The 17,861-nt window shown below is 57.3% G+C and overlaps 1 protein-coding gene across 1 annotated transcript in view; it reads left to right on the forward strand.

Moving 5' to 3' along the window:
• Nucleotides 1–17,546, forward strand: part of LOC140470488 (cardiotrophin-2-like) — a 30,903-nt gene extending 13,357 nt beyond the window's left edge. Inside the window, exons 2-3 of the mRNA XM_072566597.1 lie at nt 11,179–11,274; nt 16,913–17,546. Of these exons, the coding sequence (XP_072422698.1) occupies nt 11,179–11,274; nt 16,913–17,395 (579 nt within the window). The 3' untranslated portion in view covers nt 17,396–17,546. The remainder of the gene's footprint in view (nt 1–11,178; nt 11,275–16,912) is intronic.
• Nucleotides 17,547–17,861: the final 315 nt, after the last annotated feature.

Here is a 17,861-nt window from a genome sequence, read left to right on the forward strand (position 1 = left end):
GTCCCAGAGGGGGGAAAGGACAGTGTATCTATCACACTGTGTACCCCAGTCCCAGAGGGGGGAAAGGACAGTGTATCTATCACACTGTGTCCCCCCAGTCCCAGAGGGGGGAAGGACAGTGTATCTATCACACTGTGTACCCCAGTCCCAGAGGGGGGAAAGGACAGTGTATCTATCACACTGTGACCCCCCCAGTCCCAGAGGGGGGAAAGGACAGTGTATCTATCACACTGTGACACCTCAGTCCCAGAGGGGGGAAAGGACAGTGTATCTATCACACTGTGTACCCCAATCCCAGAGGGGGGAAAGGACAGTGTATCTATCACACTGTGTACCCCAGTCCCAGAGGGGGGAAAGGACAGTGTATCTATCACACTTTGTACCCCAGTCCCAGAGGGGGGAAAGGACAGTGTATCTATCACACTGTGTACCCCAATCCCAGAGGGGGGAAAGGACAGTGTATCTATCACACTGTGACCCCCCAGTCCCAGAGGGGGGAAAGGACAGTGTATCGATCACACTGTGTACCCCAATCCCAGAGGGGGGAAAGGACAGTGTATCTATCACACTGTGTACCCCAGTCCCAGAGGGGGGAAAGGACAGTGTATCTATCACACTGTGACCCCCCAGTCCCAGAGGGGGGAAAGGACAGTGTATCTATCACACTGTGACACCCCAGTCCCAGAGGGGGGAAAGGACAGTGTATCTATCACACTGTGTACCCCAATCCCAGAGGGGGGAAAGGACAGTGTATCTATCACACTGTGTACCCCAGTCCCAGAGGGGGGAAAGGACAGTGTATCTATCACACTGTGTACCCCAGTCCCAGAGGGGGGAAAGGACAGTGTATCTATCACACTGTGTACCCCAATCCCAGAGGGGGGAAAGGACAGTGTATCTATCACACTGTGACCCCCCAGTCCCAGAGGGGGGAAAGGACAGTGTATCGATCACACTGTGTACCCCAATCCCAGAGGGGGGAAAGGACAGTGTATCTATCACACTGTGACACCCCAGTCCCAGAGGGGGAAAGGACAGTGTATCTATCACACTGTGACACCCCAGTCCCAGAGGGGGAAAGGACAGTGTATCTATCACACTGTGACTCCCCCCAGTCCCAGAGGGGGGGGAGGACAGTGTATCTATCACACTGCGACACCCCAGTCCCAGAGGGGGAAAGGACAGTGTATCTATCACACTGTGACACCCCAGTCCCAGAGGGGGAAAGGACAGTGTATCTATCACACTGTGACCCCCCCAGTCCCAGAGGGGGGAAAGGACAGTGTATCTATCACACTGTGTACCCCAGTCCCAGAGGGGGGAAAGGACAGTGTATCTATCACACTGTGTACCCCAGTCCCAGAGGGGGGGAAGGACAGGGTATAGATCACACTGTGTACCCCAGTCCCAGAGGGGGGAAGGACAGTGTATCTATCACACTGTGACCCCCCCAGTCCCAGAGGGGGGGGAAGGACAGGGTGTAGATCACACTGTGTACCCCTCCAGTCCCAGAGGGGGAAAGGACAGTGTATCTATAACACTGTGCACCCCAGTCCCAGAGGGGGGGAAGGACAGGGTATAGATCACACTGTGTACCCCAGTCCCAGAGGTGGGAAAGGACAGGGTATAGATCACACTGTGTACCCCAGTCCCAGAGGGGGGAAAGGACAGTGTATCTATCACACTGTGACCCCCCCAGTCCCAGAGGGGGGAAAGGACAGTGTATCTATCACACTGTGTACCCCAGTCCCAGAGGGGGGGAAGGACAGTGTATCTATCACACTGTGACCCCCCCCCAGTCCCAGAGGGGGGAAAGGACAGTGTATCTATCACACTGTGACCCCCCCAGTCCCAGAGGGGGGAAAGGACAGTGTATCTATCACACTGTGACCCCCCCCAGTCCCAGAGGGGGGAAAGGACAGTGTATCTATCACACTGTGACCCCCCCCAGTCCCAGAGGGGGGAAAGGACAGTGTATCTATCACACTGTGACCCCCCCCAGTCCCAGAGGGGGGAAAGGACAGTGTATCTATCACACTGTGACCCCCCCCAGTCCCAGAGGGGGGGAAGGACAGTGTATCTATCACACTGTGTACCCCAGTCCCAGAGGGGGGAAAGGACAGTGTATCTATCACACTGTGACCCCAGTCCCAGAGGGGGGGAAGGACAGTGTATCTATCACACTGTGACCCCCCCAGTCCCAGAGGGGGGAAAGGACAGTGTATCTATCACACTGTGACCCCCCCCAGTCCCAGAGGGGGAAGGACAGTGTATCTATCACACTGTGTACCCCCCAGTCCCAGAGGGGGGAAAGGACAGTGTATCTATCACACTGTGTACCCCAGTCCCAGAGGGGGGAAAGGACAGTGTATCTATCACACTGTGACCCCCCCCAGTCCCAGAGGGGGAAAGGACAGTGTATCTATCACACTGTGTACCCCAGTCCCAGAGGGGGGAAAGGACAGTGTATCTATCACACTGTGACCCCCCCCAGTCCCAGAGGGGGAAAGGACAGTGTATCTATCACACTGTGTACCCCAGTCCCAGAGGGGGAAAGGACAGTGTATCTATCACACTGTGACCCCAGTCCCAGAGGGGGGAAAGGACAGCGTATCTATCACACTGTGACCCCCCCAGTCCCAGAGGGGGGAAAGGACAGTGTATCTATCACACTGTGACCCCCCCCAGTCCCAGAGGGGGGAAAGGACAGTGTATCTATCACACTGTGACCCCCCCAGTCCCAGAGGGGGGGAAGGACAGTGTATCTATCACACTGTGACCCCCCCCAGTCCCAGAGGGGGAAAGGACAGTGTATCTATCACACTGTGTACCCCCCAGTCCCAGAGGGGGGAAAGGACAGTGTATCTATCACACTGTGTACCCCAGTCCCAGAGGGGGGAAAGGACAGTGTATCTATCACACTGTGACCCCCCCAGTCCCAGAGGGGGAAAGGACAGTGTATCTATCACACTGTGTACCCCAGTCCCAGAGGGGGGAAAGGACAGTGTATCTATCACACTGTGACCCCCCAGTCCCAGAGGGGGGGAAAGGACAGTGTATCTATCACACTGTGACCCCCCAGTCCCAGAGGGGGGGAAAGGACAGTGTATGTATCACACTGTGACCCCCCCCAGTCCCAGAGGGGGAAAGGACAGTGTATCTATCACACTGTGTACCCCAGTCCCAGAGGGGGAAAGGACAGTGTATCTATCACACTGTGACCCCCCCAGTCCCAGAGGGGGGGAAGGACAGTGTATCTATCACACTGTGACCCCCCAGTCCCAGAGGGGGGGAAGGACAGTGTATCTATCACACTGTGACCCCCCCAGTCCCAGAGGGGGGAAAGGACAGTGTATCTATCACACTGTGACCCCCCCAGTCCCAGAGGGGGGAAAGGACAGTGTATCTATCACACTGTGTACCCCAGTCCCAGAGGGGGGAAAGGACAGTGTATCTATCACACTGTGACCCCCCCCAGTCCCAGAGGGGGGAAAGGACAGTGTATCTATCACACTGTGTACCCCAGTCCCAGAGGGGGGAAAGGACAGTGTATCTATCACACTGTGACCCCCCCAGTCCCAGAGGGGGAAAGGACAGTGTATCTATCACACTGTGTACCCCAGTCCCAGAGGGGGGAAAGGACAGTGTATCTATCACACTGTGTACCCCAGTCCCAGAGGGGGGAAAGGACAGTGTATCTATCACACTGTGTACCCCAGTCCCAGAGGGGGGAAAGGACAGTGTATCTATCACACTGTGTACCCCAGTCCCAGAGGGGGGAAAGGACAGCGTATCTATCACACTGTGACCCCCCCAGTCCCAGAGGGGGGAAAGGACAGTGTATCTATCACACTGTGACCCCAGTCCCAGAGGGGGGGAAGGACAGTGTATCTATCACACTGTGACCCCCCCAGTCCCAGAGGGGGGAAAGGACAGGGTATAGATCACACTGTGACTCCCCCCAGTCCCAGAGGGGGGGAAGGACAGTGTATCTATCACACTGTGACTCCCCCCAGTCCCAGAGGGGGGGAAGGACAGTGTATCTATCACACTGTGACCCCCCCCAGTCCCAGAGGGGGGGAAGGACAGTGTATCTATCACACTGTGACCCCCCCCAGTCCCAGAGGGGGGGAAGGACAGTGTATCTATCACACTGTGACCACCCCAGTCCCAGAGGGGGGAAAGGACAGTGTATCTATCACACTGTGTACCCCAGTCCCAGAGGGGGGAAAGGACAGTGTATCTATCACACTGTGACCCCAGTCCCAGAGGGGGGAAAGGACAGTGTATCTATCACACTGTGACCCCCCCAGTCCCAGAGGGGGGAAAGGACAGTGTATCTATCACACTGTGACCCCCCCAGTCCCAGAGGGGGGAAAGGACAGTGTATCTATCACACTGTGTACCCCAATCCCAGAGGGGGGAAAGGACAGGGTATAGATCACACTGTGACCCCCCAGTCCCAGAGGGGGGAAAGGACAGTGTCTCTATCACACTGTGACCCCCCCAGTCCCAGAGGGGGGAAAGGACAGTGTATCTATCACACTGTGTACCCCAGTCCCAGAGGGGGGAAAGGACAGGGTATAGATCACACTGTGACCCCCCAGTCCCAGAGGGGGGGGAAGGACAGGGTATAGATCACACTGTGACCCCCCCAGTCCCAGAGGGGGGGAAGGACAGGGTGTAGATCACACTGTGTACCCCAGTCCCAGAGGGGGAAAGGACAGTGTATCTATCACACTGTGTACCCCAGTCCCAGAGGGGGGGAAGGACAGGGTATAGATCACACTGTGACCCCAGTCCCAGAGGGGGGGAAGGACAGTGTATCTATCACACTGTGACCCCCCAGTCCCAGAGGGGGGAAAGGACAGGGTATAGATCACACTGTGTACCCCAGTCCCAGAGGGGGGGAAGGACAGGGTATAGATCACACTGTGTACCCCAGTCCCAGAGGGGGGGAAGGACAGGGTATAGATCACACTGTGTACCCCAGTCCCAGAGGGGGGAAAGGACAGTGTATAGATCACACTGTGTACCCCAGTCCCAGAGGGGGGAAAGGACAGTTTATCTATCACACTGTGTACCCCAGTCCCAGAGGGGGGAAAGGACAGTGTATCTATCACACTGTGACGCCCCCAGTCCCAGAGGGGGGAAAGGACAGTGTATCTATCACACTGTGTACCCCAGTCCCAGAGGGGGGAAAGGACAGTGTATCTATCACACTGTGTACCCCAGTCCCAGAGGGGGGAAAGGACAGTGTATCTATCACACTGTGTACCCCAGTCCCAGAGGGGGGAAGGACAGTGTATCTATCACACTGTGACCCCCCCCAGTCCCAGAGGGGGAAAGGACAGTGTCTCTATCACACTGTGACCCCCCCAGTCCCAGTGGGGCGAAAGGACAGTGTATCTATCACACTGTGACCCCCCCAGTCCCAGAGGGGGGGAAGGACAGTGTATCTATCACACTGTGACCCCCCCCAGTCCCAGAGGGGGGAAAGGACAGTGTATCTATCACACTGTGACCCCCCCCAGTCCCAGAGGGGGGAAAGGACAGTGTATCTATCACACTGTGACCCCCCCCAGTCCCAGAGGGGGGAAAGGACAGTGTATCTATCACACTGTGTACCCCCCAGTCCCAGAGGGGGGAAAGGACAGTGTATCTATCACACTGTGACCCCCCCAGTCCCAGAGGGGGGAAAGGACAGTGTATCTATCACACTGTGAACCCCCCCAGTCCCAGAGGGGGGGAAGGACAGTGTATCTATCACACTGTGACTCCCCCCAGTCCCAGAGGGGGGAAAGGACAGTGTATCTATCACACTGTGACACCCCCCAGTCCCAGAGGGGGGAAAGGACAGTGTATCTATCACACTGTGTACCCCAGTCCCAGAGGGGGGAAAGGACAGTGTATCTATCACACTGTGTACCCCCCAGTCCCAGAGGGGGGGAAGGACAGTGTATCTATCACACTGTGTACCCCAGTCCCAGAGGGGGGAAAGGACAGTGTATCTATCACACTGTGTACCCCAGTCCCAGAGGGGGGAAAGGACAGTGTATCTATCACACTGTGACACCCCCCAGTCCCAGAGGGGGGAAAGGACAGTGTATCTATCACACTGTGACACCCCCCAGTCCCAGAGGGGGGGAAGGACAGTGTATGTATCACACTGTGACCCCCCCCAGTCCCAGAGGGGGGAAAGGACAGTGTATCTATCACACTGTGACCCCCCCCAGTCCCAGAGGGGGGAAAGGACAGTGTATCTATCACACTGTGACCCCCCCAGTCCCAGAGGGGGGAAAGGACAGTGTATCTATCACACTGTGACCCCCCCCAGTCCCAGAGGGGGGGAAAGGACAGTGTATCTATCACACTGTGTACCCCAGTCCCAGAGGGGGGGGGAAGGACAGGGTATAGATCACACTGTGACCCCCCCAGTCCCAGTGGGGCGAAAGGACAGTGTATCTATCACACTGTGACCCCCCCAGACCCAGTGGGGCGAAAGGACAGTGTATCTATCACACTGTGACCCCCCAGTCCCAGAGGGGGGGAAAGGACAGTGTATCTATCACACTGTGACCCCCCAGTCCCAGAGGGGGGGAAAGGACAGTGTATCTATCACACTGTGACCCCCCCCAGTCCCAGAGGGGGGAAAGGACAGTGTATCTATCACACTGTGTACCCCAGTCCCAGAGGGGGGAAAGGACAGTGTATCTATCACACTGTGACCCCCCCAGTCCCAGAGGGGGGAAAGGACAGTGTATCTATCACACTGTGTACCCCAGTCCCAGAGGGGGGAAAGGACAGTGTATCTATCACACTGTGACCCCCCCAGTCCCAGAGGGGGGAAGGACAGTGTATCTATCACACTGTGACCCCCCCCAGTCCCAGAGGGGGGAAAGGACAGTGTATCTATCACACTGTGACCCCCCCCAGTCCCAGAGGGGGGAAAGGACAGTGTATCTATCACACTGTGACACCCCCAGTCCCAGAGGGGGGAAAGGACAGTGTATCTATCACACTGTGACCCCCCCAGTCCCAGAGGGGGGAAAGGACAGTGTATCTATCACACTGTGTACCCCAATCCCAGAGGGGGGAAAGGACAGTGTATCTATCACACTGTGTACCCCAGTCCCAGAGGGGGGAAAGGACAGTGTATCTATCACACTGTGTACCCCAGTCCCAGAGGGGGGAAAGGACAGTGTATCTATCACACTGTGTACCCCAGTCCCAGAGGGGGGAAAGGACAGTGTATCTATCACACTGTGTACCCCAATCCCAGAGGGGGGAAAGGACAGTGTATCTATCACACTGTGTACCCCAGTCCCAGAGGGGGGAAAGGACAGTGTATCTATCACACTGTGACCCCCCAGTCCCAGAGGGGGGAAAGGACAGTGTATCTATCACACTGTGACACCCCAGTCCCAGAGGGGGAAAGGACAGTGTATCTATCACACTGTGTACCCCAGTCCCAGAGGGGGGAAAGGACAGTGTATCTATCACACTGTGTACCCCAGTCCCAGAGGGGGGAAAGGACAGTGTATCTATCACACTGTGACCCCCCCCAGTCCCAGAGGGGGGAAAGGACAGTGTATCTATCACACTGTGACACCCCAGTCCCAGAGGGGGAAAGGACAGTGTATCTATCACACTGTGACTCCCCCCAGTCCCAGAGGGGGGGAAGGACAGTGTATCTATCACACTGTGACCCCCCCAGTCCCAGAGGGGGGAAAGGACAGTGTATCTATCACACTGTGACCCCCCCAGTCCCAGAGGGGGGAAAGGACAGTGTCTCTATCACACTGTGACCCCCCCCAGTCCCAGAGGGGGGAAAGGACAGTGTATCTATCACACTGTGTACCCCAGTCCCAGAGGGGGGGAAGGACAGGGTATAGATCACACTGTGACCCCCCCAGTCCCAGAGGGGGGAAAGGACAGTGTATCTATCACACTGTGTACCCCAGTCCCAGAGGGGGGAAAGGACAGTGTATCTATCACACTGTGTACCCCAGTCCCAGAGGGGGAAGGACAGTGTATCTATCACACTGTGTACCCCAGTCCCAGAGGGGGGGAAGGACAGGGTATAGATCACACTGTGTACCCCCCCAGTCCCAGAGGGGGAAAGGACAGTGTATCTATCACACTGTGTACCCCAGTCCCAGAGGGGGGGAAGGACAGGGTATAGATCACACTGTGTACCCCCCCAGTCCCAGAGGGGGGAAAGGACAGTGTATCTATCACACTGTGACCCCCCCCAGTCCCAGAGGGGGGAAAGGACAGTGTATCTATCACACTGTGACCCCCCAGTCCCAGAGGGGGGAAAGGACAGTGTATCTATCACACTGTGACCCCCCCCAGTCCCAGAGGGGGAAAGGACAGTGTATCTATCACACTGTGTACCCCCCAGTCCCAGAGGGGGGGAAGGACAGTGTATCTATCACACTGTGTACCCCAGTCCCAGAGGGGGGAAAGGACAGTGTATCTATCACACTGTGACCCCCCCCAGTCCCAGAGGGGGGAAAGGACAGTGTATCTATCACACTGTGTACCCCCCAGTCCCAGAGGGGGGGAAGGACAGTGTATCTATCACACTGTGTACCCCAGTCCCAGAGGGGGGAAAGGACAGTGTCTCTATCACACTGTGACCCCCCCCAGTCCCAGAGGGGGGAAAGGACAGTGTATCTATCACACTGTGTACCCCAGTCCCAGAGGGGGGAAAGGACAGTGTCTCTATCACACTGTGACCCCCCCCAGTCCCAGAGGGGGGAAAGGACAGGGTATAGATCACACTGTGTACCCCAGTCCCAGAGGGGGGAAAGGACAGTGTCTCTATCACACTGTGACCCCCCCCAGTCCCAGAGGGGGGAAAGGACAGTGTATCTATCACACTGTGTACCCCAGTCCCAGAGGGGGGGAAGGACAGTGTATCTATCACACTGTGACCCCCCCAGTCCCAGAGGGGGGAAAGGACAGTGTATAGATCACACTGTGACCCCCCCAGTCCCAGAGGGGGGAAAGGACAGTGTATCTATCACACTGTGACCCCCCCAGTCCCAGAGGGGGGAAAGGACAGTGTATCTATCACACTGTGACCCCCCCAGTCCCAGAGGGGGGAAAGGACAGTGTATCTATCACACTGTGTACCCCAGTCCCAGAGGGGGGAAAGGACAGTGTATCTATCACACTGTGTACCCCAGTCCCAGAGGGGGGAAAGGACAGTGTATCTATCACACTGTGACCCCCCCCAGTCCCAGAGGGGGGAAAGGACAGTGTATCTATCACACTGTGACCCCCCCAGTCCCAGAGGGGGAAAGGACAGTGTATCTATCACACTGTGACCCCAGTCCCAGAGGGGGGAAAGGACAGTGTATCTATCACACTGTGACCCCCCCAGTCCCAGAGGGGGGGAAGGACAGTGTATCTATCACACTGTGTACCCCAGTCCCAGAGGGGGGAAAGGACAGTGTATCTATCACACTGTGACCCCCCCAGTCCCAGAGGGGGAAAGGACAGTGTATCTATCACACTGTGACCCCCCCAGTCCCAGAGGGGGGGAAGGACAGTGTATCTATCACACTGTGACCCCCCAGTCCCAGAGGGGGGGAAGGACAGTGTATCTATCACACTGTGTACCCCAGTCCCAGAGGGGGGAAAGGACAGTGTATCTATCACACTGTGACACCCCCAGTCCCAGAGGGGGGAAAGGACAGTGTATCTATCACACTGTGACACCCCCAGTCCCAGAGGGGGGGAAGGACAGTGTATCTATCACACTGTGTACCCCAGTCCCAGAGGGGGGAAAGGACAGTGTATCTATCACACTGTGTACCCCAGTCCCAGAGGGGGGGAAGGACAGTGTATCTATCACACTGTGACCCCCCCAGTCCCAGAGGGGGAAAGGACAGTGTATCTATCACACTGTGTACCCCAGTCCCAGAGGGGGGAAAGGACAGTGTATCTATCACACTGTGTACCCCAGTCCGAGAGGGGGGGAAGGACAGTGTATCTATCACACTGTGTACCCCAGTCCCAGAGGGGGGGAAGGACAGTGTATCTATCACACTGTGACCCCCCCCCAGTCCCAGAGGGGGGAAAGGACAGTGTATCTATCACACTGTGTACCCCAGTCCCAGAGGGGGAAAGGACAGTGTATCTATCACACTGTGACCCCAGTCCCAGAGGGGGGGAAGGACAGTGTATCTATCACACTGTGACCCCCCAGTCCCAGAGGGGGGGAAGGACAGTGTATCTATCACACTGTGACCCCCCCAGTCCCAGAGGGGGGAAAGGACAGTGTATCTATCACACTGTGACCCCCCCAGTCCCAGAGGGGGGAAAGGACAGTGTATCTATCACACTGTGACCCCCCCCAGTCCCAGAGGGGGGGAAGGACAGGGTATAGATCACACTGTGTACCCCAGTCCCAGAGGGGGGGAAGGACAGTGTATCTATCACACTGTGACCCCCCCCAGTCCCAGAGGGGGGAAAGGACAGTGTATCTATCACACTGTGTACCCCAGTCCCAGAGGGGGGGAAAGGACAGTGTATCTATCACACTGTGACCCCCCCCAGTCCCAGAGGGGGGAAAGGACAGTGTATCTATCACACTGTGACCCCCCCAGTCCCAGAGGGGGGAAAGGACAGTGTATCTATCACACTGTGACCCCCCCAGTCCCAGAGGGGGGAAAGGACAGTGTATCTATCACACTGTGACCCCCCCCAGTCCCAGAGGGGGGGAAGGACAGGGTATAGATCACACTGTGTACCCCAGTCCCAGAGGGGGGGAAGGACAGTGTATCTATCACACTGTGACCCCCCCCAGTCCCAGAGGGGGGAAAGGACAGTGTATCTATCACACTGTGTACCCCAGTCCCAGAGGGGGGGAAAGGACAGTGTATCTATCACACTGTGACCCCCCCCAGTCCCAGAGGGGGGGAAGGACAGTGTATCTATCACACTGTGACCCCCCCCAGTCCCAGAGGGGGAAAGGACAGTGTATCTATCACACTGTGACCCCCCAGTCCCAGAGGGGGGGAAGGACAGGGTATAGATCACACTGTGACCCCAGTCCCAGAGGGGGAAGGACAGTGTATCTATCACACTGTGACTCCCCCCCCCAGTCTCAGTCTGATGGACCGTGGAATGAACAAGGAATGTTGGATTTTGTGTTTCCCACAGATGTCGAACACAGACACAGTGAGAGAGACGGTGGAGCGATCTTACAACCTGTTGGTCTGGTTAGCTGATGAGGCCTCCTCCCTGGTTGGGCTGTACGTGAGTATCTCACACATTCGGGAGGTGAACCCCTCGATGCCTGTGCTGCTGTCAACCTGATCTTGACCATTTATATTCTTGTTGAGTTGGTTTTTTTTAAAGCTCAGGACCCAAATCCCCCTCCTCCTCCCATCTTGCAAAGCTCAGCAGAGACTCGCGAGTTCTGTATCTCCCACCTCATGCTAAATTGCACCCAGCCCCATGCAGGGCAAGGTCGGTCTCAGGCTCCATTCCAGGCCTAGCCCCCGAATTTGCCAACTTGTCCTGGGCGTGGGATCCTCCAATCCAGTCACAGGGAAATCTGGGCCTCAGGCACCATCCTGGACCTCGTCCTGAATTTACCAAGTTCACCCAGTGTTCTATCCCCAGGCTGCGAAATGTAGGCCTCAGCCTGATCTCGGGCCTAGTACTGAATAACCAATCTCACCCCGATATTGAACTGTTGGAGTTCCATGCAGGGGGATGTAGGCCTCAGCCTGATCTCGGGCCCAGTACGAACGTCACCCCGATATTGAACTGTTGGAGCACCATGCAGGGGGATGTAGGCCTCAGCCTGATCTCGGGCCCAGTACGAACGTCACCCCGATATTGAACTGTTGGAGTTCCATGCAGGGGGATGTAGGCCTCAGCCTGATCTCGGGCCCAGTACTAACGTCACCCCGATATTGAACTGTTGGAGTTCCATGCAGGGGGATGTAGGCCTCAGCCTGATCTCGGGCCCAGTACGAACGTCACCCCAATATTGAACTGTTGGAGTTCCATGCAGGGGGATGTAGGCTTCAGCCTGATCTCGGGCCCAGTACTAACGTCACCCCGATATGGAACTGTTGGAGTTCCATGCAGGGGGATGTAGGCCTCAGCCTGATCTCGGGCCCAGTATGAACATCACCCTGATATTGAACTGTTGGAGTTCCATGCAGGGGGATGTAGGCCTCAGCCTGATCTCGGGCCCAGTACTAACGTCACCCCGATATGGAACTGTTGGAGTTCCATGCAGGGGGATGTAGGCCTCAGCCTGATCTCGGGCCCAGTAGTAACGTCACCCCGATATTGAACTGTTGGAGTTCCATGCAGGGGGATGTAGGCCTCAGCCTGATCTCGGGCCCAGTAGTAACGTCACCCCGATATTGAACTGTTGGAGTTCCATGCAGGGGGATGTAGGCCTCAGCCTGATCTCGGGCCCAGTAGTAACGTCACCCCGATATGGAACTGTTGGAGTTCCATGCAGGGGGATGTAGGCCTCAGCCTGATCTCGGGCCCAGTACTAACGTCACCCCAATATTGAACTGTTGGAGTTCCATGCAGGGGGATGTAGGCCTCAGCCTGATCTCGGGCCCAGTACTAACGTCACCCTGATATTGAACTGTTGGAGTTCCATGCAGGGGGATGTAGGCCTCAGCCTGGTCTCGGGCCCAGTAGTAACGTCACCCCGATATGGAACTGTTGGAGTTCCATGCAGGGGGATGTAGGCCTCAGCCTGATCTCGGGCCCAGTACGAACATCACCCCGATATTGAACTGTTGGAGTTCCATGCAGAAGGATGTAGGCCTCAGCCTGATCTCGGGCCCAGTACTAACGTCACCCCGATATGGAACTGTTGGAGTTCCATGCAGGGGGATGTAGGCCTCAGCCTGATCTCGGGTCCAGTACGAACATCACCCCGATATGGAACTGTTGGAGTTCCATGCAGGGGGATGTAGGCCTCAGCCTGATCTCGGGCCCAGTAGTAACGTCACCCCGATATTGAACTGTTGGAGTTCCATGCAGGGGGATGTAGGCCTCAGCCTGATCTCGGGCCTAGTACTAACGTCACCCCAATATTGAACTGTTGGAGTTCCATGCAGGGGGATGTAGGCCTCAGCCTGATCTCGGGCCCAGTATGAACATCACCCCGATATTGAACTGTTGGAGTTCCATGCAGGGGGATATAGGCCTCAGCCTGGTCTTGGGCCCAGTATGAACATCACCCCGATATTGAACTGTTGGAGTTCCATGCAGGGGGATGTAGGCCTCAGCCTGATCTCGGGCCTAGTACTAACGTCACCCCGATATGGAACTGTTGGAGTTCCATGCAGGGGGATGTAGGCCTCAGCCTGATCTCGGGCCCAGTAGTAACGTCACCCCGATATTGAACTGTTGGAGTTCCATGCAGGGGGATGTAGGCCTCAGCCTGATCTCGGGCCCAGTACTAACGTCACCCCAATATTGAACTGTTGGAGCACCATGCAGGGGGATGTAGGCCTCAGCCTGATCTCGGGCCCAGTACTAACGTCACCCCGATATGGAACTGTTGGAGTTCCATGCAGAGGGATGTAGGCCTCAGCCTGATCTCGGGCCCAGTACTAACGTCACCCCGATATGGAACTGTTGGAGTTCCATGCAGGGGGATGTAGGCCTCAGCCTGATCTCGGGCCTAGTACTAACGTCACCCCAATATTGAACTGTTGGAGTTCCATGCAGGGGGATGTAGGCCTCAGCCTGATCTCGGGCCCAGTAGTAACGTCACCCTGATATTGAACTGTTGGAGTTTCATGCAGGGGGATATAGGCCTCAGCCTGATCTCGGGCCCAGTATGAACATCACCCTGATATTGAACTGTTGGAGTTCCATGCAGGGGGATGTAGGCCTCAGCCTGATCTCGGGCCCAGTAGTAACGTCACCTCGATATGGAACTGTTGGAGTTCCATGCAGGGGGATGTAGGCCTCAGCCTGATCTCGGGCCCAGTACGAACATCACCCCGATATTGAACTGTTGGAGTTCCATGCAGAAGGATGTAGGCCTCAGCCTGATCTCGGGCCCAGTACTAACGTCACCCCGATATGGAACTGTTGGAGTTCCATGCAGGGGGATGTAGGCCTCAGCCTGATCTCGGGCCCAGTACGAACATCACCCCGATATGGAACTGTTGGAGTTCCATGCAGGGGGATGTAGGCCTCAGCCTGATCTCGGGCCTAGTACTAACGTCACCCCAATATTGAACTGTTGGAGTTCCATGCAGGGGGATGTAGGCCTCAGCCTGATCTCGGGCCCAGTATGAACATCACCCCGATATTGAACTGTTGGAGTTCCATGCAGGGGGATATAGGCCTCAGCCTGGTCTCGGGCCCAGTATGAACATCACCCCGATATTGAACTGTTGGAGTTCCATGCAGGGGGATGTAGGCCTCAGCCTGATCTCGGGCCCAGTACTAACGTCACCCCGATATGGAACTGTTGGAGTTCCATGCAGGGGGATGTAGGCCTCAGCCTGATCTCGGGCCCAGTACTAACGTCACCCCAATATTGAACTGTTGGAGCACCATGCAGGGGGATGTAGGCCTCAGCCTGATCTCGGGCCCAGTAGTAACGTCACCCCGATATGGAACTGTTGGAGTTCCATGCAGGGGGATGTAGGCCTCAGCCTGATCTTGGGCCCAGTAGTGACGTCACCCTGATATTGAACTGTTGGAGTTCCATGCAGGGGGATGTAGGCCTCAGCCTGATCTCGGGCCCAGTAGTAACGTCACCCTGATATTGAACTGTTGGAGTTCCATGCAGGGGGATATAGGCCTCAGCCTGATCTCGGGCCCAGTATGAACATCACCCTGATATTGAACTGTTGGAGTTCCATGCAGGGGGATGTAGGCCTCAGCCTGATCTCGGGCCCAGTATGAACATCACCCTGATATTGAACTGTTGGAGTTCCATGCAGGGGGATGTAGGCCTCAGCCTGATCTCGGGCCCAGTACGAACATCACCCTGATATGGAACTGTTGGAGTTCCATGCAGGGGGATGTAGGCCTCAGCCTGATCTCGGGCCTAGTACTAACGTCACCCCAATATTGAACTGTTGGAGTTCCATGCAGGGGGATGTAGGCCTCAGCCTGATCTCGCGCCCAGTATGAACATCACCCTGATATTGAACTGTTGGAGTTCCATGCAGGGGGATATAGGCCTCAGCCTGATCTCGGGCCCAGTAGTAACGTCACCTCGATATGGAACTGTTGGAGTTCCATGCAGGGGGATGTAGGCCTCAGCCTGATCTCGGGCCCAGTACGAACATCACCCCGATATTGAACTGTTGGAGTTCCATGCAGAAGGATGTAGGCCTCAGCCTGATCTCGGGCCCAGTACTAACGTCACCCCGATATGGAACTGTTGGAGTTCCATGCAGGGGGATGTAGGCCTCAGCCTGATCTCGGGCCCAGTACGAACATCACCCCGATATGGAACTGTTGGAGTTCCATGCAGGGGGATGTAGGCCTCAGCCTGATCTCGGGCCTAGTACTAACGTCACCCCAATATTGAACTGTTGGAGTTCCATGCAGGGGGATGTAGGCCTCAGCCTGATCTCGGGCCCAGTATGAACATCACCCCGATATTGAACTGTTGGAGTTCCATGCAGGGGGATATAGGCCTCAGCCTGGTCTCGGGCCCAGTATGAACATCACCCCGATATTGAACTGTTGGAGCACCATGCAGGGGGATGTAGGCCTCAGCCTGATCTCGGGCCCAGTAGTAACGTCACCCCGATATTGAACTGTTGGAGTTCCATGCAGGGGGATGTAGGCCTCAGCCTGATCTCGGGCCCAGTAGTAACGTCACCCCGATATTGAACTGTTGGAGCACCATGCAGGGGGATGTAGGCCTCAGCCTGATCTCGGGCCCAGTACGAACGTCACCCCGATATTGAACTGTTGGAGTTCCATGCAGGGGGATGTAGGCCTCAGCCTGATCTCGGGCCCAGTAGTAACGTCACCCCGATATGGAACTGTTGGAGCACCATGCAGAGAATTGAAGTGCAGGCTCCATCTCGGGCCTAGTGCTTGCTCCTACTGCAGCAGATGTGGGACTGACAGCTCCCGTAAGCACGGATATTCACAACAGGACAGTCCCAAGGTCCGCCTTGGCTGAGTACCACTGGGAGCACCTACCTCATCCCTGAGCGTAGGGATTACAACCAGACACCCTTGGCAATGACCAGACTGCTCCTCTGGTCTGAAGGTACCCTGCGTGACCGTAGGCCTCATCTGTCAGGTTGACTGACTTGCGCGTCCGGGTCTGATCCATTAAGCAGGGCAACCTAAGGCCAGGCTTCGTCTCCGGCCTAGTGCTGGTTCAGCTGATGGGACGGAGCTGCCTCGTACCTCACACGGGCCCACTCTCGGTGACTGAATGAGACTATCGCCCGGCTCCCATCCTGGAAGTGGCCATGTTGGGGGTTACCCCTCTGTCCTACTGCTGACTTGGTCAAAGAGGCAAGGTCACTCCTGGTAACAGGCACTGCCATCACCCCCCCCCTCCCCCCCCGTCCAGTATCTCCCCAACGCCGGGAAATGTAGGCTCAGGATGGGCCTAGAGTTGGCTTAGCCAATTCTGGCAGAGAATTTAATGCAGGGAAGGCCTGGGCCAGGCTGCTGTCGGGGGCCTATGCAGACTGAGTCAAGCTGAACCCGCAGCGCGGTGAAATTTAGGCTCAGGCTCCATTTTGGGCCTAGTGGGTGGGACTGAGGCCTCCACACGGGACCCGTTCTCTCGGCGGGCCATCACTGCAGCTTCCCCAGCTCCTAAAGGCCCTGGCACCGCTCCTGATGCCAACCCCACGATGTGCTCTTGCCCCCTTTGCCCAGCTCCTGATGCCCACGCTCTTGCCCACAGATGGAGCTCCAGGGATTCGGTGATGGACCTCCGGGGATGCCAGGGCCCCACCTCCGGCTGCCCGCCCCGCCCGGCCCTGACGGTGAAGACTGGGAGCCCACCCGCCGACTGCGCCAACACCGCAGCGCCAGCCGGCAGCTGGCCGCCCTCCTAGGCCGCGTGCTGGGCGATCAGCGGGGGCTCAACGAGACCCGGCAACACCTTCACCAGCAGCTGCAGCTCGCCATCACCGGCCTCCAAGGGCTGGACGCCAACCTGGGCCACGTGCTGACCTCCCTGGGCACCGGCCAGGGGCAGGAGGAGGGCCAGGAGGTGGAGGAGAGCGACGGCCCAGCCCAGGGACCCTCCAGCCAGGCCTCAGGCACGGCCCACTGGGAGGCCAAGGTGGACGGGTACCACATCGTGGCTCACTACACCCACTGGCTGGGCAGAGCCGCCGAGGACCTGGCGAGGCTGAAGGAGCACCTGAAGCCTGAGGCCTAGCTGGCAGTCGACAAGGGGAGAGGCCGGGAGTGGGCCAAGGGAGTGAGGAATGGAGGCTGAAGCCTGAGGCCTAGCTCCTGGGCGGCAAGGGGAGGGACCGAGAGTGGGCCAAGGGTGAGGGGCCTGCAGGACGGAGCCACACCCAAACCCTCCGGACTCCAGCTCTTCCTCATCAAACAGAGGGCTGGAGGCAGGGGCCTAGGGGTCAGGGCCTGGAGGTTGGAGGGGGAGGGGGCGGGGCCCATGTTACTGTGGGCGGGGTTTGGGGAGGGGGCGGGGCCCATGTTACTGTGGGTGGGGGAGGGGGAGGGGGCGGGGCCCATGTTACTGTGGGCGGGGTTTGGGAAGGGGGCGGGGCCCATGTTACTGTGGGTGGGGGAGGGGGAGGGGGAGGGGCCCATGTTACTGTGGGCGGGGTTTGGGGAGGGGGCGGGGCCCATGTTACTGTGGGTGGGGGAGGGGGAGG

Source organism: Chiloscyllium punctatum, chromosome 51, assembly GCF_047496795.1.
Source record: "Chiloscyllium punctatum isolate Juve2018m chromosome 51, sChiPun1.3, whole genome shotgun sequence".
Taxonomy (NCBI): Eukaryota; Metazoa; Chordata; class Chondrichthyes; order Orectolobiformes; family Hemiscylliidae; genus Chiloscyllium; species Chiloscyllium punctatum.